Source organism: Talpa europaea (assembly GCF_964194135.1).
Source record: "Talpa europaea genome assembly, chromosome: 7".
NCBI lineage: Eukaryota > Metazoa > Chordata > Mammalia > Eulipotyphla > Talpidae > Talpa > Talpa europaea.
In genome coordinates this window covers 135,951,688-135,973,972 of record NC_140074.1, presented here as the reverse complement: position 1 = coordinate 135,973,972, position 22,285 = coordinate 135,951,688, and the positions used below count along the sequence as shown (strand labels likewise).

At 65.0% G+C, this 22,285-nt stretch overlaps 1 protein-coding gene across 2 annotated transcripts in view; it reads right to left on the bottom strand.

The window, feature by feature from the left end:
* Window positions 1-22,285, bottom strand: part of RPTOR (regulatory associated protein of MTOR complex 1) — a gene marked incomplete at both ends in the record, with an annotated part of 116,435 nt that overhangs the window by 55,185 nt on the left and 38,965 nt on the right. For both annotated transcript variants that reach the window (XM_084238929.1, XM_084238930.1), the window contains 3 exons: window positions 2,872-2,931; window positions 12,934-13,109; window positions 18,816-18,962. In XM_084238929.1, the coding sequence (XP_084095055.1) occupies window positions 2,872-2,931; window positions 12,934-13,109; window positions 18,816-18,962 (383 nt within the window). The remainder of the gene's footprint in view (window positions 1-2,871; window positions 2,932-12,933; window positions 13,110-18,815; window positions 18,963-22,285) is intronic.

Here is a 22,285-nt window from a genome sequence, read left to right as displayed (position 1 = left end):
AATCATGACACCCGCGGCCGCTCTCTAGAGCCGCCACCCCGGAGGGGCAGGGCGGAGGGGCACGGGTCCGGGTCCGGGGCAGCTGCTCAGAGCACGCCATGCGTGTGCAGGATCGCCACGCGCTGGTCAGCCCGTTTTCGCAGCGACTGAGAGGGCCGTGACACCGATGGGCGGGGCAGCAGGGAGGCGGTTGCCCTGCGCCACCCTGGCCTCCCCGGCCAGCGCCTCTCCTTTCTCAATACAGATGACGGCTCCAGGGGTGACCAATCTCATGGCCGTGACAGAATTCGTCCTCCTGGGGTCCTGGGCTGCGGGGCTCCCGGGACGTGGTCACAGCAGGCGGGCGGCAAATGTCGGCACCCAAAGCCGCACCGCAATCCCGGGAGCTGGCCCTACTGGGCCCACGCAGAGTGGCGCCCACAGAGGGGCAGCCTGGACACGGCCATGGCCGGTGAGGGAGCGCCCAGCAGTCCCACTCGTGTTTTGAGTTAAAGGGCAGCACCAGCCTGGGTGGGGCGTGGAGCCCAGCTCAGCGACATGGCCATGGGCAAAGGCCTGTGGCCTCCCAAAGGCCGCGCTGCCCCGTGGCTGGGAGGTGAGGTGGCCAGAGCAGTGTCCGGGCAGGCAGAGCAGGAGCCTGGCGGAGGCCCACCCTTGCTGAGGGGGTGCCCTCAGGGCAGAGAGCTCCGGTAGGGGGAGAGGTAGGGGGAGAGCGGTACTGAGCCGGGTGGAAGCACCAGCCACTTTCCTGGGGCTCTGGGGCTGAGGTGCGGCTCCACAAGCCGTCCCGGGCCAGCCCGGCCAGGCTGAGCGCCAGTGCTCTCCTCCGCAGAGCCCGCGGGGCAGCTGGGGCCCGAGAGTCAGAGGACTGGAGCCGGAGCTTCCTCCGGGGGGCCGAGGCTCCCACCCGAGGGCGCCAGGGGGTGGAAACCTGGACTCGCCCCAAGGCTCCCCACCTCTGCCCAGCCAGGCTTCAGCAGGGCTCTCTGGGGGAGGAGGGGCACGCGAGTCTCGGGGCCCTGGGGCTGGGGGGCTGAGTCCCGCAGCGGGGCCTCTGCCGAGCTGTGTGCAGAGCGGTGACTCAGGGCCTCGTCCACACGGCTCAGGAAGTGAGTCACAGCGAGGACTTGTGGCTCCTCCGGTGACTGGCTCTTACTCCCTCTTTGTCACCCCACCTGGAGCGCCACAAAGCTCCCTCCCCCACACTCGCAGCCCAGCCATCCCTGCGGCAAGCTCTGCAGCTGCCTCAGAAGCCCAGCTCCCCTCTCGGGAGGCACAGCTGGGCCCTGCTGCTGGGGCCATCACTGCCAGGCAGACCCTGTGGTGCCCCCGCTCAGGAGGGGCAGGACCCGCCCCGCCCAGCCCCAGAGTTCAGACTCCACCCCTGCCCCACAACAGTGCTGGGTGCCTTTGAAATGGAGAAAGCACAGCCCCCACCTCCCCCCCCCCCCCACTGCCCCGATGAGAGCAGGCAGGAGGAGAGCAGGCAGGACGGTGGGAGTGGGTGCCTGGAGTCTCCCAGAGGGAGACTTAGCATCGCCCTTTCCCGCTGGGGAGGGAGCCGCAGACTCCAAGGAGGATGGGGCCATCTCCACCCCGGCCTCATGCCCCCGCCTGGCCTCAGCGCTTCTCCCCTACGCTGCACAGCCCCCCACAGCCCCACCCCCCCACAGCCCCACCGCCGTCCCAGCTGCCATGTGGCCACCGGCTCTGGCCCGGCCCAGAGCCCGCAGGTGCGGCCCAAGCCCCTCTCGCAGCTCCTGGCTCCTGCCAGCCCCTCAGTGCTCTGCCCGGCCTGTCTGCCCTGGAATGGCAAGAGCAGACCCCGCGGTGCCTCAGGACCGTGTGGGGTAAGGCAAGGCCTCCCTTCTGGGGAGCAGAACCCCAAGGACCCCTGCTAGTTCCTTCTTGGGGGCGTCCCCCCATGGGCTTCCTGTGCTGCCGGGAGGGGTCGGTGGAGTCAGGAGCCGTGAGAGTGGGGCGGGTGCGTCTCCCAGGGCGCCCTCCCGAGAGGTCGCCAGTGTGGGGGGCCCGGCAGGGCACGGCAGGGGCGCCCTCACGCTGTCAGCCTGAGCGTCTCCAGGGGTAAAGGGCCGCCCTGAGCCCCACAAGGAAGGCGTCTCTTGCCTTTTGTCTGTTTTTAAACCACACTCTGGGTACGATCCCTCACCCCCGACATGTTCACAGACGCCCCCTCTGGGCTGCACCCCCCGAGAGCAGACACCCACACGTGCCGCGGCTGATGTGCCCCCCAGCCTCTCGTGGAGCATCTCGGCCCACACTGCCCAGCCCGGTGTCCTGCGCTTGAGGCCACACCCAGCAGGCCTGCGCCTGCCCCGCGGCAGCTCCGGCCCTGAACCTGAGCCCGCACAGCCTGTGACCGCGGCCCGCGGCCCACGCGCCTCCCACACCGGCCCCGGGCGGCGTGGGCCGGTCCCGACAGAACAGAGGGTGCCGGGGCCAGCTGGATCTGGGAGCGACCCCGCGTCACGGGCAGTTGGGGCAGTGGTGGTCACGCGACCGGCTCCCCCAGCACCCAGCCCCGGGCAGTCGTGCTCCCGGCCTGCGCGGCAGGCGGACTCCCCTTAAACGCGTCCACACGTGCACCTGATAGTCCACGGCCTTGCAAAAGCTTCTTTAAAAGGTGGACGCGATCTCAGGCTCCGCACCCCATGGCCCCTCCCCGGGGCGTCACCCAGACCCCTTCACGGGCACTCAGGTCGCGGTGACACGCTGTCTAGAGACCCCTCAGCGCCGGCCCCGCCCGGCTCCGTGTGGGGCCTTCACCGATCAGAGCACTCAGCTCTCTGGCTGTCTTTAGCACGGCCTGCACGGGCCCACACTTCCTGGGGGGCACCGGCGGGTACTCACTTCTCTATCAGGTCCAGGGTGACGCCGGGCACCAGGCTCACGCACTTCTGCATGCAAAACCTGCAGAGGAGGAGAGAGAGCGGGTCACACCGAGGGCATCGGGCGCTTGCCACGGGGTCGCGGTCAGGGTGGGTGGGCGCAGAGGGAGCCCGCCGCGCCGCCCGCCCCTCCCCCTCCGCGGCCTGGGCTCAGGGTGGAGGCGCCCACGCGGCAGGGCCCGGGAAGGAAGCTTCGCTGGACGCCGGCCTGGCTGTCCTCCCTGTTCGGAAGGTGCCGGGGGAGCTGCCGCCGGGCGCACAGAAGAAAGATGCGGGAGAAGGCAAAGAGGCGCGTGCTCGATCGTGTCATTTTAATTATCGTGACGTCACGCCAGCTGGTGTGCGGCCGAGCATCCGCGCGGGTGCCAAGCGCGGGAGTGTGGCCGCCGACCTCCGCTCGCAGGCGGCGCAGGGAGAGGAAAAGCTGCTTCCTGTTTTCACGGGCACAAGGGGATGTTGAGTTCGCCCAGAAAATGAAGAGCAAATAACCCTTCTAAGAACAGGGACACCGGCGAGTGCTCACCCTCACCGACGCATCAGGCGTGTGGCTCGGGGGGGAACGGGGGAGCCGGGCCAGGACACGTGAGCCGGGCCGAGCTCGGGGCAGACGCGGCGCGGGTGGAGGACGGAGGCAGGGCCCGGACAGGCGGCAGGGGATGCTGGTCCTGCCCCAGGCTGGAGGACCCCGCTCGACCCTGCCTGGCCGGCTGCTCAAAGCCAGCCTGGGGCCGCCGCCCCTGCCCTGCAGACCAGTCCCCGGGCGGACGCGGGAGCCACCCGGGCCGAGCCGACTCAGGGCCAGCGAGCGGCGCTCCGCCTGCCGCCCGGGTCTCACTCTCACCCAAGTCTTACTGCTTTGACTGAGGATGTGGCTTGGAAGAACCTTGTCAAGCATTTCCCTCACCGGTCTCCCGAGGAAGGGAGCACGCTGGGAAACCGGGGAGGCGCAGATGTGCCGAGCCCAGGGGCTGGTGTGAGGACTGGGTTGAGCGCAGGGCCCGGGCACTCGCCCGACTGGGGCGCCCACCGTGGCTTCCGGAGGCGGGCCCTGGACGGGCAGGCCACCTCACCGAAGAAGCGGGTGGTCGGGTAGACGCATTCCGGGGTGGGGCCAAGTCCAGTGTGGCGGTGCCAGCCGACAAGCCTCCCTCCGTCCTGGGCGCGTCTGGGCCCCAAGGCAGGGCATGCACATGGGGGAGGCCTCGCCTCCTGCCTGCTGTGCGAAACATCCACTCCAGTGCCTCGTCGGCGCCGTTCCTTCAACTAAGCTGAACCCGACAGAAAATAAAAAGCCCAGTCGCCGCGTTCATGGTATTCTGAGTCCACCGCCGATAATCTTGGCAGGATGCTTGCAGGCTCTTTTTGCATTTAGATCTTCAGTACATTGCGCGTTTATTTTAAGGCAAGAGGTAGGAATTTAACATTTTTGAAGTCATCCATGTGCCCCCAATACTAGAGGGAACAATATTCGTTCTTTCCCCAGAAGAAAAGCTCCTTCTCTGCACAGATGCTGTTTCTGGAACTCTCCGTCCTGCTCCGTGGGCTCTCGAGGCTATTCTCATTCCAACCGCACCTTCGAAATGCACTTTGGAGCTGGCAGGACGAGTCTTTCATAAATCCATCTTTTTTTAATAAACGTTTGGTGATGCTCAAGCATCTAGTCTCCCTGGTGACCTTTAAAATCACTTTGTCAATACTGCGCAGTATTTGCAGTTAGGGAGAAGTTACGGCCGCCGCGGAACACAGGCCCGCCTCTCCCGCGGACGGCCCCCGCGGGGCTCCAGCAGCCGACCCCTCCCCGGCATCTCCTGGCTGGGTGTCCTGGACCCAGGGAAGTACGAGCTACTCGGAGCCCTCCGCGCAGAAGCGCAGGTAAGACAAGGGGGAATAAGAAAGTGGACACAAGCACCGCCCCGAAGTGGACAGAACCACCACTCGGGGGGATGCGGGGGGGGGGGGGAACAACCCTACCGGCGGCCCCGCCCCCAGGTGTGGACCTGCACGTCCACCCTCACGGAGCTGTGACCGCCTCGGCTGAACGCTCCGTCATCGCTGGTCTTTTCTTAATGGATTTTATTGGAATTCTTTGGGCAAAGAGGAAATCAGATTATACATAATTCAAATTTGCTTTAGAATATGGATGTCTTTCATTTCGGGTAATTATCACACTGCCCAGAATTTCTAGACCAGTTTGATGAATGAATTAAAGCCGGACACGGCCTCCCTGTCCTGATGGGCATGGGCGCCCAATGGCGGCTGCGGGCCAGGCGCCTCCCTCTGTCTGCACTGGTAGGGTTCTCATTCAAATTCATTTTTAATTTTACCAAACAACCCTTTCCGTTTGCCGACCAGGAGAACAGACCCCGCGAACAGGCAGCCCGGACACAGGCCGGCACAGCCAGAAGGGGCTCGCCAGCCGGGCGTGCTGAGCCCTCACCTCCAGTGGCTGTGTCTGTCTGTGTCACGGTGAGTGTGTCCCCGCGAGTGCCCCGCACATGCTGTACTGGCCTCTGCGACCTGCGGCCTGGCCCTGCAGTGCCCCCTGGCCCCCGCTGCCTTGTCCTCACGGTGCCTGCTCCCCTTCTGGCTGATTTTAAACTCGCGTGTGATTTCTGACTAAATACGACCTCTTAAAGCTTTCTTCCTCCCGCTGGTTCTCTTCCCACCGGGTGTGTTATCCCATCATCCCAGAGCCCACACAGAGCTGCTGAGTCTGGCCGCCTGAGGCTCTGGGCTACCACCCCCCACCCCCGCCACCCCGTGCCCGCCCATCTCTGGAGGCTGCAGCCTGTGCCTCAGTCCCAGTCCGCTGGGTGCCCGCATGACCCAGGGAGCTTCTGGGCAGCCCGGGCGGCTGGGATGGCACAGTGCTCTCCGCCGGCCGCGCCCCGGAGCTTCAGAGCCCCGCTGGCTGCCTCACTTGCTCGGGGGTCCCCATCTGTGGAAGCACCCCCCGCTCCTCCCTCCCCATGCCACAGGCCTCAGGGCGGTTTCCTGCTTGGGGCCGTGAGCAACGCGCTGCGGACAGTGCACTTGGGTTCCATGCGCCCGTGACCCGTGTTTCCCTGGTGAGACGCACGGCGGCTGCTGGAGCACAGGGCTGTGGGGGCAGAGCACACCCCGCAGCGCCCGCCGGCCACGCCGCTTCCTCCTCAGTCCCTGCGGCACACTGCGAGTGGGCGCGGGCACACTGCGGCACACTGGGGGTGGGCGCCCCTGGGCGGGCGCACCACAGCAGGTCTCCGGGAAGAGCTGTGGGCTCCTGGCCGTGGCTTTCCAGGTGCATCCCGGCGAGCGCCCACCCGCCCGCCCGCCGGCCTCTGCAGCTCAGCTCCCCACCTGGCAGACTATCTGTTCAAATCTTTTGCCCAGTTTTCAAATGGGTTATTTTTTATTGTTGAGTGTTGAGAGTTCTCTGTGAATTCTGGGTACTTGTCCTTTATCTTGTGATTTGCAAATATTTTCTCCCAATCTGGCTAATTTTTCATTCTCTACAGTGTTTTTGCAAAGCAAAGGCCTCTAATTATGATAAAGCACAGCTCATTATCTTTTCCTTCTGTGATTACGCTTCTGGGGTCGCGGCTAAGAACCCTCACGCAAGGATCTTCTCTTCTTTTTTTCTGAAAGGAGAAAGATTATTTTTCTAAATTACACAAGATTTATTGCTGTGGTTTCCCACTTCGCCAGCAGTTGGCTGGAGCGCATCTGTCCCAGGTGCTGGGAGGGAGGCTCGCGGGCCACACCCACACGGCGGCTCTGGCTTCTGTGCTCCCGCCGGCCAGCCCGGCACACGAGGCCGCGCCACAGGTCCTCCGACTAGGCCGTCCGTCCCGCCTGGCCCCCTACCGTGTACGTGAACACTACCCCAGGCCGGCCCTGTCTGCGAGCGCGCGGGGGCAGCCCCGGTGCCATGAGGGCCTGGTGACAGGGCACCTGGGCGGGCACCCCTGGCTTCGGCCTCTGGGGTGGTGTCGCTTTCAGCACACACCTGAGTACCGAGGGCATTGGTGGCCTTTCTGGCCCATGACTTCAGCACGATAGCTGGCCAGCTCTGAAGCCATCGACGCTGTTAACGGCGCTGGACTTCTGGGGATAGTCAGCTCTGAGGCGACGGCTTTACCTCTGTCTCCAGCCTGCTCTCCGCAGGGGTGCCACCTGCAGTCCAGCGTGCTGGGACGCGGGACGCCCAGGCTGCCCGGCGGGTCACAGCCCACAGTGGGCGGCCTGATGACCAGCTGCGTCTTCACAGCCCAGAAACTCGTGCGGAGAATGGCTGGGGGCCGGCCACTGGGAACAGGGCTGTGGCGTGAGGGGAGAGAGCCGAGGGCCGCCAGGGGCGCTTTTTAAAGCCAGGCCCCAGGGCGCCGAGGCCTCCGCTGTCCTCAGCCACAGGCCCATCTGCTCAACTTACATGAAGAACAAGCGATGTTTTAAACACAAGCCCCGAAGCCCTGCCACCTCCTTCCTTCTTAATGCCAGTTCTCTCCTGCTTCTGAGCTGCTCTTTCTGTACTGTAAACCCACGCCCCTGGCCCCCCACCTCCCTCTGCGCCCCACAGTTCACAGGGTGGGCAAGGGCAGGCCAGAGGAGGCGCCTGCCCGGGGAGCCAGGCTGCCAGGGCACTGAGCTTTCAGAGATGGCACCGACCCCGACAGCCCAGCCGAGGCGGGAGTCCCCAGCGCCCACAGGGGAGCAGGCTGAGGCGCTGCAGGGCTGGGTCTTAAACCCAGGGAGTGAAGGCTGCAAGGAAGGGAGGGCTGGGCCACTGCTGGTCAGAGTGGGCGGGAGGGGAGGCCCGTGGGGGACAGCTGTGTTCACGCCTAGTTTTGAAAGTCGAGCCCGAGCAGCCCGCATGCTCCCCTGCCCCCGCCAGCGCCCTCCCCTCAGCGCCTTTCTCCACCCACACCTGAGGAGCGCACGGCGCAGAAACCGCCCGGCCGTGTCCGAGCAGTAAGACACCAACGCGATGGCGCGTCCTCAGGAGCCCCTGACAGACCGGGCACCAGCTGCCCGCGGGGCGCGAGGTGGCGAAGGCGGCAGGGCCGTGACACTGCTGGGCGAGGGGCCTCGGCCCCTCAGCATTGTCAGAGCCACCAGCTCGAGCCAAGGGGCTGTGGATAAGCCCCGGGGATGGGCTGGACGCCAACATGTGAGCCCCATGGGTCTCCCCATGGCCGTCACCACGTGAACGTGCCGTGACGTGTCCCGGATGCCCAGGCTACACCGGAGCTGGGGCACCGCCAGGAGGCGCGTTCTCCTGCCAGGCTCCTGGCTGCTGCCCATGTCGGCAGAGGCCAGGGCCCAGGGTTGGCCGCCGAGGCCTCCACACCTGCACGGGTGCCAGGAGTCGGCGAGGCCCACCAGGGAGGAGCCGAGCCCCACCCGCCTTGGAAGCCAGAACCGCCTCCTCTGGTGATGCCAGGCGTGGGGACCAAAGGAGGAGGTAGAGCTGCTCCCCCACAGGCTTGCCGAGCCAGCGCCCCCACATACCACACAGGCCACAACAGCTCTGGCTTCCGAGCTCCGCACCCCCGATTTTGGGGCGCGCTTTGGAGTTCGCGTGGGCAAGGGCTGGCCCGTGATGAAGGGCAGCGCGGCACGAGACACGGAGAGCTGAGCAGGTCCCACCCTGGCCGTGGCTGCACCTCCGGGTCTGTCTGACGCGGCTGCGGGGAGGGCCTCGGGCACATGGGGGCTGCAGCCATTGCCCCGGGGCCCTGGCGAGCAGGGGGCGGCGAATCTCCCCCCGCTGGCCACCCTGAGTCTGGCCCGGCCCCGTCACTCGAGGTCTGTGGGACGCGAGGGAGAAAACAAGAGGCCTGGACACTTGAGGCCTGGACAGCCAGCCAGGCCGCGCTTCATGGCGGGACGGCACTGGAGGGGAGAGGCAGGGCCGGCCGCCAGGTACAGACAAGGCCAACCGAGGAGGCAGCCAGCGTGCGGAAGCGTGTGGAAGGATTCACCGCGATACCCTTCGGGACAGCTGATTTCCAAGAGGCCACAGGAGCCTCAAGTTTGGCCAAGTTAGTCAGTATTCGTGCAATAACTCAGCAAGCGTCATTCCTTGGCGTCACCACCCCTGGTCCTGCATCGGTGTGCCTCGGCTGACCCACGGGCACCCCCCAGGGCTGTCTAGTCAGCGTCCCACAGCACAACCAGAGGTTGCGGTGGCGAGGAAGCCGCCCGCCACCCCAGGGCCGCAGGACCGGGCCTGCCCCTCCGTCCCGTGAGCCTCTCTCCTGTGCCCCAGGCTCCACTGACACCCCGGCTCCCACACCTTCTGAGCTGAGCCCTTCGATGCTTTCACGTACACGTGCAGCCAAACCCGTCCTCCCGCTCAAGGCTTAAAGCCGCTTCAATCACCGTGAATGGGCTGCGGTTGGCACACAAGGGAAGGCAGGTCTGAGACTCCAGTTGGAGCACCTGAGTCGCCGTTGGCTCTCCCGTCACCCCAACCGCTGCCTGTCTCCTTCCTGGCCACCCAGCCCTCTGTCTGGCTCCGGGAGGGCCATAGCCCATCGCAGCCCGGCCGTCCTGGCTGGGGGCCCGTGTCCACCTCCGCGTGACCCACTGTTCCCAGACGCCCCGAGCGTTGGTAGGCGGCGACGCGCCACACGGGTGGCCCCCAGGACGGCGGCGCCAGCACTTTGTGGCCCGAGGGAGCCACACCTGGGTCCTGATGGGGTCTCCTGGGCTGGTGACGAGTGTTGCCTCCGTGAGCTGGGCAGCAGCGAGGCGCCGCCTGAACCCCATTTCTGAACGAGCTTGTGCGAGGGCTGGGGCGCTGCTGGGGAGTGTCGGCAGAGCTGGGGCAAGCGCAGGGCGCCTGGCCTTCTCTCTCGAGGGAGCTCTGTTTCTACACTTGCTTCAACCGCCCAGACTCCATTTTCCTCCGGGGTCAGCTTCGCCGGCTCGCGTCTCCTGCGGACTCCTCGGCCGTCCTGGAGTGCGGCGCTCACTGGCCCTGGTGCTTCGGGTGTGGAGGCGCCTGAGGCCCTCAGGGCCGTGGGGTCTGCGGTGGCCCACCCACTTTTGGTCCAGGTGATCTGGGTCTTCTGCCTTCTGGCCCTCGCTAGCCAGAGCTCACACCGCGCTGCTGCCTGCCGAGCTCACGGTCTTCGAGGGCCTCGGCGTTCTCCGTGTCCGCTCTTCCCCGTTCCATGTGCTGCTCACTCTGTCTTCGGGGAAAGCTCGGCCACAGGTCTCAGACTTTCCTAATTAAAATCCATAAACGCCGCCACAGTCGCGACGTTGAGTCACTGTCGGCGAGCGGGAGCCCGTCCAGCAGCTGCCCCTGCTGGCCTGCGCGGGAGCTGGGGGCCCGCCGGAGACACCCAGGAGCAGGCTGCGAGCGCCCCCCCCCACCGCAGGCCCTGGCCCCGTGGGCCCCTGGGGTGGTGTCTGCACAGAGCTTGGTGTCCCCTTTACCGAGGGCCCGAGGGTCCCCGGGGCCTGGCCAAACGTGCCGGGGCTCTCCGGCCCTCAGGCTCCGCGAAGTGCGACGGGGACTGGCCGGCCTGTGGGTGTGGGCGGGCTGGGGTCCAGCTGCTCTCCCGGGCACCGTCCTGCCACCTCCTGACTTGTGGGAGGGGCGGGGGCAGTCTGCGCCAGGGCACCAAGGGCACAGGAAAAGTCCACTGCTCTCACTCCCGAAATGTGGAAAGTTCAAGCGAACATGGGCGCTGCAGGGACCGCAGTGGCCGCCAGGGGACTGGCCCCCACACTGGTGGGAGGAGCTGGAGGGGGAGCAGCAGCTCCTGGAGGAACCCTAGGGAGGATCGCGTGTGGGCGCCGTCAGAAAGGAGTGTGCAGGTCCCGGGGTGTCTCCTCCTGGTGGGGAGAGTCCTGGAGAAACTGCGCAGAGGCGCTGGGGGCAGGCGGGGCCCTCGCCGGGCCTGCAGGGGTCCTCTCCTCCTGAGGGCGGCTTCTGTCCCCAGCCCACATACTCCTGTGCCTGCGGAGCGTGTGGGCTCCCCTCGCTGGCCTCCCAGGTGCCGGCCAGTCTGCGAGGGAAAGCAGCGCTTCCTTCTTGCCTTCCTGCCTCCCTGCCCCCTTCCTTCTCAGCCTCAGACACAGCAAAACAAGCTGTGCCCGGCAGGGCAGTGGGCAAAGAGCCCGGGGCACCCCTACCCGGTCGCCTGCAGCCATCCTCCCTGCGCCTGCCTCTTCTCCCCGCCCAGTGCTCTCGGCATTCCCCGGGCCCTGCACCCTGGGGCTGTGCTGCAGGGTCTCCCTGCTGGACCCTCGAGCTTATGACCCTGGTGGCGTCCAAGGGTGGTGGCCGCTGTGCCCTGAGCCTGGCAGCAAGGGTTGGGCCGCCTGCAGGCCGGTCTGCCTACAGGAGCCATCACCACACCGTGGCATCCCCTTCCCGTGTGGACGCCAGGGACCGGGACAGCGAGCGAGCACAGCGCGGCTGGGGCGGGTAGGAGGGCCAGCTGCGGCCAAGGCCACGTCGTGGGGCCTCCCGGGGAGAAAACCCTCTCAACTGATCCCAAATACACCCGCTGGCCACTGTGGCTAGAGCGGCGGCGGCAGCACACGCACATGAGACCACTCCATCAGCCGTGTCCAGACAGCCTCACTCGGAGGACCTCTGGGCTGGAACACAGCAGGCGCTTCCCTCGGCTCTTTAACAAGACACACTGTACCGTGACACACACACACACTGTACCGTCACACACTGTACAGACACACACCACCGCATCTCACACACACACTGTACCGTCACACACGCAAGAACCTGCACGCAGGGCTGTCTACGAGCAAGCTAAGGCATAAGCTGCTGTGCCTATGTAACAAGTGCAGTTAAAAGCTGTCCTCTTAGTGACCAAGGGAGTCAGGGGGTTGGGGGGTAAGAGAGGAAGGGAGGAAAACTTACTGGGTAAAAAACATTTTTAGGTTATTTACTGAGCATCAGAAAAGAACAGCCATCATGTTCGCAGTTAAAACCCTGGTTCAGTTTTACAGCAGGGGTTGGCAAGCTGGTCTACAGGCCAAGTCTGGCCCCAAGCCTGCTTTTGTAAATAAAGTTTTATTGGAACATGCCGCACGCATTGGCTCACCACTTCTGGCGGGACCTCTGGCCCACAGCCCAAGCCATTTACCATCTGGCCTGTTACATAACAAGCTCGTGTCCTCCTATTTGAAGCAACTCGGAGCTTTTCTACCTTGAAATACCTGTATCCGAAGTCAGGAACGGTCCATGTGAAATGTGGACACGGGTGCCGTGAGGGAGGCCATCATTCCCAGTGATGCTCGCTAAGCGAGTCGGAGGGTCTGAGGTGGACATACCCACCCCATGCCGAGGGGTCTGCAAGGAAACTGGGGAACCGGGTCTGGGCCAGCTACACGGAGCCTGAGCACCCGTCGCACTCTGACCAGCCAGAACCTCAGAGGGCCTTGGGCACCCTGCCGCAGCCGTCCTCTGGGCCGCAGGGCAGACAGCTGCGGGGCTGCCCGGGTCCACACTGGTCTTGCTGTGTCCAGAAGGGTGGGGGGAGGCACCGAGGCTAAGTCTGGGCTCTCAGGCACCCGCCTCACTGCAGAGCAGCCTCGGGGCTGGCAGCAGCCACAGCTCCAGCAGAATGTGAGATGGGGAAGCGGGAGCCAGGGGGGCAGAGGGCCAGGGCCGGCCGTGCACTCGGCCTCGCATGAGTCCTGACCCTGAGGAGGGGTCCACCCCAGGGTGCTCTCTGCACACGGCCCAGCGCAGCTGCCACCGCCTGGCACCAGGCTCTCCTCAGCCAGCTCAGAGGGCACTGGACTTGGGGGGGAAGGGCGGCGTGTCTGAGGCAAGAGCCGGTCCTCCCTGGCTGCTGAGCACGGGAGCGCCGCGGCCGTGCAGGCACCGGGCCCTCATCACGAGCCCACCTCCCCCAGGGCCGCTCTGGGCGTGACCGGCCCTCCCAGCTCAGCCAGGGTACAGCTGGGAACGCCAGTGGCAGCCTGGCCACCGCCAGCTGGCCCCGCTGGCACCGGGGCCCCAAGGCCCGGGTGTCACGGGGCGGGTGGGCACACTTACCAGCGCAGGGCGATCTTGATGGGGGTGGTGAGGCACGAGGTGAACAGGTCGGCTGGGAGGTCGGGGATCATGGGCAGGAGCTCGCTGGCCTCGCAGGCCGCCAGCTGGATGCAGTTCTTCATGGACGGCGGCAGCGGCATCTGCGCGAGCGGGTGGTTGGGGTTGATGGCGGCCACCTGCGGGGACACAGCACTGGTGAGGAACGTGAAGGGAGGAAACGGGACGCAAAGGGAAGACAGAACCTGGTGTGGAGCGTGGGCCCCAAGGGCCCCTGACAGGGGTGGCGGCCAGCACCCGGCCGTTGGTCCGGCACGTCCACGGTGCCCACAGCTGTCCTGCCCGGGCTCTTCCCTCCACGTCTTCCCCGGCATCTGGGCTCAGCCTTTCATCCACCACATGACAGGGATGCGACCTGGGGCTCAGAAAGTGCCCCCGCCGAAAGCAGGGGCCAGCTCCGAGGGTGCGCCCCAGGCCTGTCCAACAGTGGGCTCACCCCCGGCCGAGCGCCTCCCTTTGCTGGAATCAGGGAGAAACAATTTTTTTGTCTTGAGCCAAAAATCCAATTTCTCTGTCCAGCAGGCGGGAGAGCGGCTCTCGCCGATGCTTCCTCCAGAGACCTGGAAGCGGGCGCACTGCAGCCTGGGGCAACCCCAGCTGATTGTCTGATCGTCCGCAGGGTGCGCACAGGGCCCCATTCCCACCCGCATGAAGACGGATTAAACCGTAAATCGTTCTGGAAAGCAGCGCGGCGAGGGGTTCGAGGGCAGGCTCGCAGCCCGCCGTCCCCGCAGCCGCCCTGAGCTCGGGAGACCCTGAGGCGCCGCAGTCCATGTGCTCCTACGGCCGCCCCACGGGTCTCCTGCGTGTGACAAGACCCCCGCGGGTTCTGCTGCCTTTTTGGAAACGGCGGGGAACATGGGGCTCCGGCGCCTGCGCGGTGAAATCTGACGCGGGAGGCGCTGACCGCGCGCTGAGGCTCGGGCTCGTGCCGGGAGAGGGGCGCGGGCCGGGCCCGGTACCTGGCCCCGCGGGGGCAGGAGGCGGGTGGGGGTTGAAGGGAGCTGCCCCGCCACGCAGAGGGCACACGGGCTCGGCGAGCCAAGGGAGGACGGTCGGAACCGATGATGGTGACGTGCGAGGAACGCGTTCCACGCAGGAGCCAGCGCTCTCCGGCCTGCAAACCCGGGGGCATAGAACCCACTATCTTAATGGCCGAGCTAGTTCCCAGGCGCTGTTGTCAGTTTGTGTGTGTCTAAAATACTGATCTTCAGTTAAAAGTGTGCTCTGGAAACAGCCTACGGGGGGGTGAGCAGCGTGCACAAGGGGCCTGGGAGGAGCAGGCAGAGAAGGGGGCCCTCCGGGAACCCCTAGCCGGCCCCCCGGGCAGCCCAGAGGCACTTGCTCCCGAAGGGTTTCTTGAGATGCAGACACCAGGAAGACTGTCATCTCCAAAAGCTCCCTCGAGCCTTCTGGAGAATTTGGGAAGGGTCCAGAGTACACGATAAACAGCAACCTGGGCCAAGGAGACATCTGTTCCGGCACGTGCTGGGCTGGGCACTGCGCCTCCTGTTCCCGAACAGGCCCTGACTGTTCCCTCCCCGCGCAGGCGCAGAGAGGAGGCGCGGGCGCTCCGGGGGAGACTCCAGCAAGACTAAAACAGCACCCACTCGCAGCAACTCCCGCTCCGGCCGAAGGTAGCTTTTGTTTTCGATGCAACAACGCTGACTTCCAGTGACACCCACGCCAAGTTCAGGGAGGCTGAGGTGGCAAAGGGGCGAGGGTGCTGGGAGCCTGCACCTGATGGGCCCCCGAGAATGGTGGGTGGAAGCCGCATGCCCGACATTACAGTGGGGCCCAAGCCTGCGCCCGGAGAGCCAAGGGCCCCTGGGTGGGCCGAGGGCTGGCAGTGGCAGCGAGAAACCCTCTGCCCACCTTCCACTGCACGTTTACCCAGATGGGCAGGCGGTGTTAAAGTGTAGCTGTTCACACTGCTTCTACCATGTTCTGGAACCTTCTGTAGTGTAGGAAAAATGCTTGACTAGGAAGTCCAGCCAATCCCTCCCCCAATCAACAAGAAAGGAAGAGGGGGCTGGCAGATGCCCGCGTCGGGAAGAGCCCCCGCGGGGTGACCCCAATGGCCAGGGCAAGCCAGAGAGTTCTCGTGGGCCGGGTTCACCCCACGGGGAGAGCACCAGTGCGAGCGTGAGCCGTCCTCAGATGGGGCGCCCCAAGATCTGGAGCAAGGCAGCCCGCCCTCACCCTCTAACTCAGCGCGGAGCTGGAGGCCAGGGGCAGCACCAGGCCAGAGAGGGAAATCAGGGCCCCTGAGCCCACATCGGCCCAGGGCCTGCGGGGACCGCGCGGGTGAGGCTGGGGGGGTCTGCGAGGAAAGTCACTGTGGAAGAAACGGAGGTAACTTAGAAAAAGGGGGAACTCGTTGAAAAAACCCACAAATTGATATTTAAAAATTAAGGGGGAAAGTGAATAACGTTATCCCATGACAGACGCCTGCTCATTCCCTTCCTGCCTACGAGTGTTTCCTGAGAAGGGGCGGGAGAAAGGGCGGGAGGCAGAGAGGACTCGCCACGCCAGGGCGGCGACCAGCGAGCAGCTGCGGGTCCCGCGGACGCCAGTGCCCCACGAGGGCGCGTGCACAGGGGACGCCCGCGGACTCACACGCACACCCCGGAGAGGCGGCAGCGACAAGACCCGCGGGGCCGCCAGGGCCAGCTGTGACGTCCAGCTCGCAGACCCCCCACGCCCGGCCAGCACCAGCCCCTCCCGCTGGCCCGAGGGGCCTCACACAAGCCCGAACGCTCTGCAGGATGCGCCTGCCCTCATGAAGGCGCCCGACGACCCCAACGCCAGCAGCTTCTGAGAGAATGAGCGTCTGGCGCACAGGCGGGGTGGCGTGTGACCCGGCTGGCGTGAGAGGTCAAGGAAGTCTGCACCCCTGTCCTAGGAAGGTAGACAAGTGGGCAGCACTGCCCCTCCCAGCTCTTCCTGCCTCAAAGGCTGATGAAACGCCTGGAGCCATGGCAGGAATGTTGTAACCAAGAGCGTGACGCCGGCTCAGGATGCCGAGGGATGAGTCAAAGCCAGGTGGTCCTGACGGCACCGCCGAGTGAGTAAGGCACGAGCCTCAGGGACCGCAGTGGACACAGCAAGCTGCTGCTTGTAAAGGACCTACAGTGAGCTTTTCCGTTCCTCACAGGGACAAGCGACCGGATGGAAACATTCAAGGTCTGAGAAGGACGAATCCCAGACCCCCCCTCGAGGGTGCTGCTTGAGGACGTGCTCTAGCGGAACAAAGGGGAGAATCAAGAGAAGAAACGCGGCATCTGGAAGACAGCGACACCCAGGATGCCGCCGAGGACCCAGGGTCTGGAGCGGGTCTGGGCAGAACGACGGGACGGGGAGAAGAGGCCCCGAGGACAAGGACGTGTTCCGGGCCCTGAGCCCCCTGCAAATGTGGGGACCGAGGACATGTAAAGCTGGAGCTCAAGGAAGAAGAGGGGATCTCCAGGAAAGGTAAAGCCACAAGGCCCGGCCGACAAATGGCTGAACCACGACACCCGTTTAGCCTCTGGATGAACGACGTTTGCCTGGTCATAGTCAGGGAAGCAGAAAACATTTTTTAGGAACCCCAGCCCCCAACACGGGCCCCCAGGGCGCCTGGGGAATAGACGGTGTTCTTGGAAGCCAAAGCGCAGAGGACAGAAGTTGGGAAGGTTGAGAGGCAAAGGCAAATCGAGGGAAGCTAAGAGCCCGAAGACCCAAAGATATTGATCACTGGCGGAAGCAGCGACCAAAGCACGAGGCCATTACCGCAGATCGCAAAGCTTCCAGAGCAGACGAGTCCGGACGTGGGTGCTCAGCCAGATGGGGGGCAGTGGGGGCAGAGCGCAGCCAGGGGCACCCCGGCCCCTCTGGAAGGCCCCCAGCACGGACGGCAGACCGTCTCCTCCCGTCCAATCCCGCGCCGCCCTTCTTCTGTCCGAGGACAGGCAGCCGGCAGGTCTGGGTTTGGGGTGGACGAGAGCAGGGGAGCAGACGGCCCACAGGCAGCCCCAAGTGAGCCCTTTTTACTTGCTGATTTTTAAAACCCTGCAGGTACCAAACTGGCAAACAGCCAAACAAACAAAATCTTGTTTTAAAGAACACCAGAAGAGGAGCGATCTGAAGGTTCCCTAATCGTCAACGCAGGGCCACCGGCACAGCGCGGGCTGGCGGGAGGGCGGCGGGGCTGGCAGGGCGCCCGCTCTGGACGGGGCTCAGACCCGCGCCCGCGGTCACTGCCGCGAAGCCCGCCGGCCCAGGGCATCATTTTCTTCTTTTCGCTCAATCACTTATTGACTCTTTATTTTTTGAAAACTGGCACACGCCGGTTTGCTGCCAATTTCTTTCTGTTCGCACATCACTGTCTCCCAGCGCAAGCGTTCACATTCCTGTCATGAAGGTTTTGGGCTCATGGAAGGGGGGGCTTTCAAAAAAAGATTAGCCCTCAGAGGCCACGCGGGGGAGCGGCCGTCCGCGGGAAACGCTGCACAGCGAGTCCCCCGGGATTAGCCAGGAGCCAATTTTATCATTTTAATTTCCGCTGTTTATGCAAGAGACCAACGCACAACAGCCAATACCAGTAAGTCTCACGGAAAACACAGACGTAGGCCACTGTAATTAAAAAAAAAAAATGAAGATAAAAGTCGGAGCTAATTATAAAACACACGGCAGGACTTTCATCACCCTCTTCCGCCTCGCGGAGAGCCGAGTCTTCACTGCTTCCTCCACGAGGAATCAGGCAATGAAACATTTTCCCCCAACAACGATGCACAGAAATCTCCTCGCGCTCAGGGACATGAGCAGTTTCCGAGGCTGATTAACCCTTGGCCGCGCACGGGGAAGGCGGGCCGCGAGCAGACCCCCAAGGCCGGCCCGTCTCCACACGTGTGCCGGGGGAGAGCGGGCAGGGGCTCTCTCTGGGGCTGGGGGGCTGTGTCTCACAGGCTTCCCACAGCGGGGCCGATGGGCAGGTCCTTCCACCCGCCCTGACTCAAACGCGGGCGTGAACATGGGGGCCCCCCCGGCGCCGTGCACCGAGCGCAAACACCCTGCCTACCGATGGCCAACGCGGGGCGGGCGGGGGCCTCCCGGCTGTGGGTTTTCTCGAGCCCCCCGAGGATCCGCCCCCCAGGATGAACGCAGGAGAGGCCCACAGCCGGCAACGCCCCCAGGCGCGCGGCCACTCTGCTGTCCACTCCAGAGGCGACGGCAACGGGACGATGGCGATGGCGCCGCCTCAGGAGCTGGAGCCACCTCAAGGCCAGCCTGGGCGGCCGGCGCCTGACCGCAGCTGCAGAAGGCCTCACCAGCGCGACAGAACGTGAACCCTGCGGACGTGGCATCCACGTCTACCAAGCAGAGGCTCAACCCCCTGCTGGGTGTCCGGCAACGCCCTCCTCGAGCTGGGAACGCAGGACGCCCAGCCCGCCCCCGGAGGCCAAGGCCCTGTCCCCTGCCCAGTCGCTGCCTGCGCCGGCCCAGCCACACCCCACGCAGGCCTAGGCGCACGCGCGGCCGCCCCATATCGAGCGCGCTGGCTGCAGGCTGGGGGCCAGGAGGCCGGCGCCTGCCAGGGCTGCAGGGCCGCACGCCGCCTCTTCAGCTTAGCGGGTTGTTTCGTGACACGCAGGGGAGACGGTGGAGCTGAGGGGGCACGGGCAGCCCCAATGATGCCGCCGCCGGCGCTCATTTGGAGGACGAGCCCCCCCCACCCTGCAACCCTCCCTCCTGCCCCTGGCCTGGCTGCCCCCCTCCCCCTGGCAGCCCCCAAACCCCTGACCCCGCCCCTGCCCCGGGGAGCGCGCCCAAACCCGCAGCCTCACCTCCAGCTCCTGCTCCCGCTGCAGCGCGAACTGCTTGAAGGACTTGACGATGAGGCCGGCGTTGGAGCAGTCGTACACGAAGATGGACGGACTGCCCATCCAGGTCTGCAGGTCGTACACGGACAGCGGGATGTACTGCGTGTAGTTCTGTAAGACAGCGCGGCGTCAGCAGGCCCGACGGCCGCCCGTGCGCTCCCGGGGCGGGGCAGCGGACACGCTGTGGCCGGCAGCAGCTCGGGGTGCACAGCCTGGAGCCTGCAGGGGCCCCACGGCCTCCCTGGTCTGTCCCCTCTGGCACGGCGTGAAGAGAGCTCAGCGCATCGGGACGCCACAGCTCGCGGACAGCCCAAGGGCTGGGCACGGCTGTTTCCCGAGAGGAGGTGCCTTCCTGGGGCCGGCGCTGGGACCCCAGGGCACGGGAAGTGCAGGCCTTGCCCCTGCCCCGGCCGCGAGTGTGAGCGGGAGACCCCTCGAGACACGCCCACGGCAGGAAAGGTGCGATGACAGGGCAGGGCCCACGTTCGAGCCGCCTTGCGCACCCCGCTTCCTGGGGGGTGTGGGCAGAGCACCGGGCCCGGGGGCACAGGGGCCACCGCAGCTGTCGGGGCCCTGCATGCCCACGATAAGGGGGTCGGTGGCTGCGGCATCCGGCACTGCGGAGGCTGAGGCCCGAGACCCCTGCAAGTGTGGCGGGGCGAGGCCTGTCAGAGGCGACTACGGTGTAACCCGCAGGCTGGGCACCACGTGCACATGATGCCGTTTGGGAGAGGAGGAAAAGCCGCGTGCAAAGCACGCCCTGCGCGTGGCACTGCCGGCCGGGGGGGGGGGGCCCGGGGCTGGCCGCTCCACTGCGCGCGCTCCAGGCAGTGCCAGGAGAACAGTGCGGCAGGGGCGAGGGCGGGGGTGCGGGAGGCAGGGGATGCCTGGGGTCGGGGGCCAGGGGTGGGGGTGTCGGGCTGACCTCTGGGAGCTCTGGTGACAGGAATGACTCGTGTCTCTTCAAAGAACAAAATGCGCACGCCGCACAGGGATGGGGGGAGCCCCGGGGCTTACTAGAATCTGTTCCAGGTCGGGAACATTTCATCACGGGTGGGGTGACACACGCTCATCTGAATAAGCCAAGAGCCCTCAGCAAATGCGGGCTCTGGCGAGGACATGAGGACATGAGGCCCTTCTCCCTGGGTACGGAGGCAGCCCGCCGCCTCCTGAATCCAGGGACCCCACGCTGCGAAGAGGGGCCTCAGCACTGGCCTGGGGAGCGCCCGTGTCTGCAGTGCGGGTCCAGAGAGGGGGCGGGGCCAGGCCGCCGGGCCCAGGTTGGCACCGGTGCCCGAAGCCAGGTGTCAACCACGCACCTGTCCTGAGTCTCGCCTGTGAAGGCGAAACCTGATGCCTGATGCTGCTTTCCAGGAGGATCCCGAGACGCGGTGCCATGGGCAGCGCTCAGGCCTCCGGGCAGGCCCAGTCCTGCTGGAGGCCAGTGCCTCTGGGTTCTCCAATGCCCAAGCGCTGGACAAGGAAGGGGCTGGGCCTGCCCGGAACTGGGCTCAGCTTCATGGCCTCTACGGGAGGGACCTTCGCCCAGTGCCTTCCAGGGGACGCGCTGCTGCCGGGAAGGGTTTGGGCACACCATGGCCCCCACGGGCCACCATACTTGCTGCCCCACCCCGCCCCACGGCACCGGTCTGGTCTGGACGGCACCCGGCCTCCCCACCATGAGGACCAAGAAGGCCTCAGGACTCGGTAGAATGTGTCCCGACGGGGACTCTCCCCGGTGAGAAGACGACTTTGAGGAGCGGCCGTTTCCCCAGGTCCGCGTCCGTCAAGTCTAACGAGCCAGCTTGGCCTTGGCCACCCGCCCCCGAGGGAGCGCAGAAGCACCTTTGAGGAAACGACCTTTGCGAATGAACCCTTATTAGAACTTGAGCGCAGAGATCTCATTTCCCAGAGGTCCCGGGTGGCCTGTCAAGCTTCCTTTGGGGCAGAATTATGGCCCCGCAGGCCTGCAAAGGGCAGCTCCAGGCTCCAGGCCCCCTGCAGCCCAGATGCAGAGGCCGGGGGTGCGGCGTGACCCCAAGTCCTCTTGGCTGCACCGGCCTTGACAGCCAGTATATTCAGACCCCTGCGTGCACCCAGGGCTGCAGCAGCCCCCAAGAGCCTTTCAGACTAAGCTGCAGTTCCTGCCTCCCTGCCCCCCCAAATAAGGCAGCAAGCACAGAGAATTCCTAATCGCTGCACCTCTCCTTTCTCTTAGAAAAATATATTCAGGGCCTCCCTGGTGGCGCAAGGGGTTAAGACCCAACCTGTGAAGCTGTCCGCAGCCTCTGCAGCACGAGTTCGATACCCCCGGCTGGCCAGGGAGCTACCCACATGGCGCAGCAGACCTCTCCTGTCTCCCCACCGCTCCCCTCAGCCGTGGGTTTCAGTCAGTCTGCCTGTTCTGCTCCCCACTCTGTCTCTGGTGGGTCCTCTCACTCCCCACACCTCTGGCCTGTACCCCAGCTCTTGTGTGCATAAATAAATCTTTAAAAATAAAAAATTTTTAAAAAAGAAAAATATATTCAAGGCCGTGTTTTCATTTCAAAGAAACAAAAGTAGGTTTTAGATAATTTATTCATTATGATCCGTTTTATCTGTCAGATTGCTTGTTTGTCTACCCGGGTTTCTAGTAAGCCAGGGCGAGTCAGTGACCTCCCCAGCCCTCGCCGTGGCCCCTGCACCGCAGGCCTGGCCCTGCCGTCACAGCCGCGGGTGGGGGCGAGCGCCGTCTTGTCTTCACAGATCTGAAGGCGCGGAGCTGCCAGGCCAGACCAGGTGTCTGATTTTGGTTATAAAATCCCTAAGTTTTCCAGCACAGGTAGGGTGGCCTGAACAGAGTCCTGTCCTGTTCCCTGGCGGGAGCCTCTGCGCCCCACTCCACGGCCGTGCTCACATGTGCATTTCTGGAAGGCCGTGTAGTTTTAAGCACACGGTACGTGCTTGGCAGCGCCCTGCAGCCCCTGCACACTTGCGGGTGCGCACGCTGCCGGCACCGCCTCACCCCATGCGGCTTCCAGCTCGAGACTCGAGGCGGCTTAGCAGGCCCCGGTGGCCTCGGCGGCTGCTCCCCAAGCTTTGCTTTGGGGACAGCTTGGCACTGATGGTCTTTGTGCTGAGCCACACGCTATCCTACACCTCTGTCGCTATCCTACACCTGTCGACGGAACTGACTCCTAGATGCTGAACGAGGTCACAGGCCGGGCCCCCAGGCTGCGGCTGCAGCGGCCCCTGCCTCCATTGGGGCCCCCGCCTCCTCATCAGCTGTCACGGCGAGTTCAGTCTGTGTGCTCTGGATGCTCTGGACATTTCCATTTCTGAACCTCCAAGCCCTGCTGCGTGCTGTCCACTCCTGAGATGCTCTGGTGGAGCTTTCATTGGCTTCAGACAGCGGCTTGTGCACTGAGGCCAGCACGGCGTCCCCACGCAAAGCC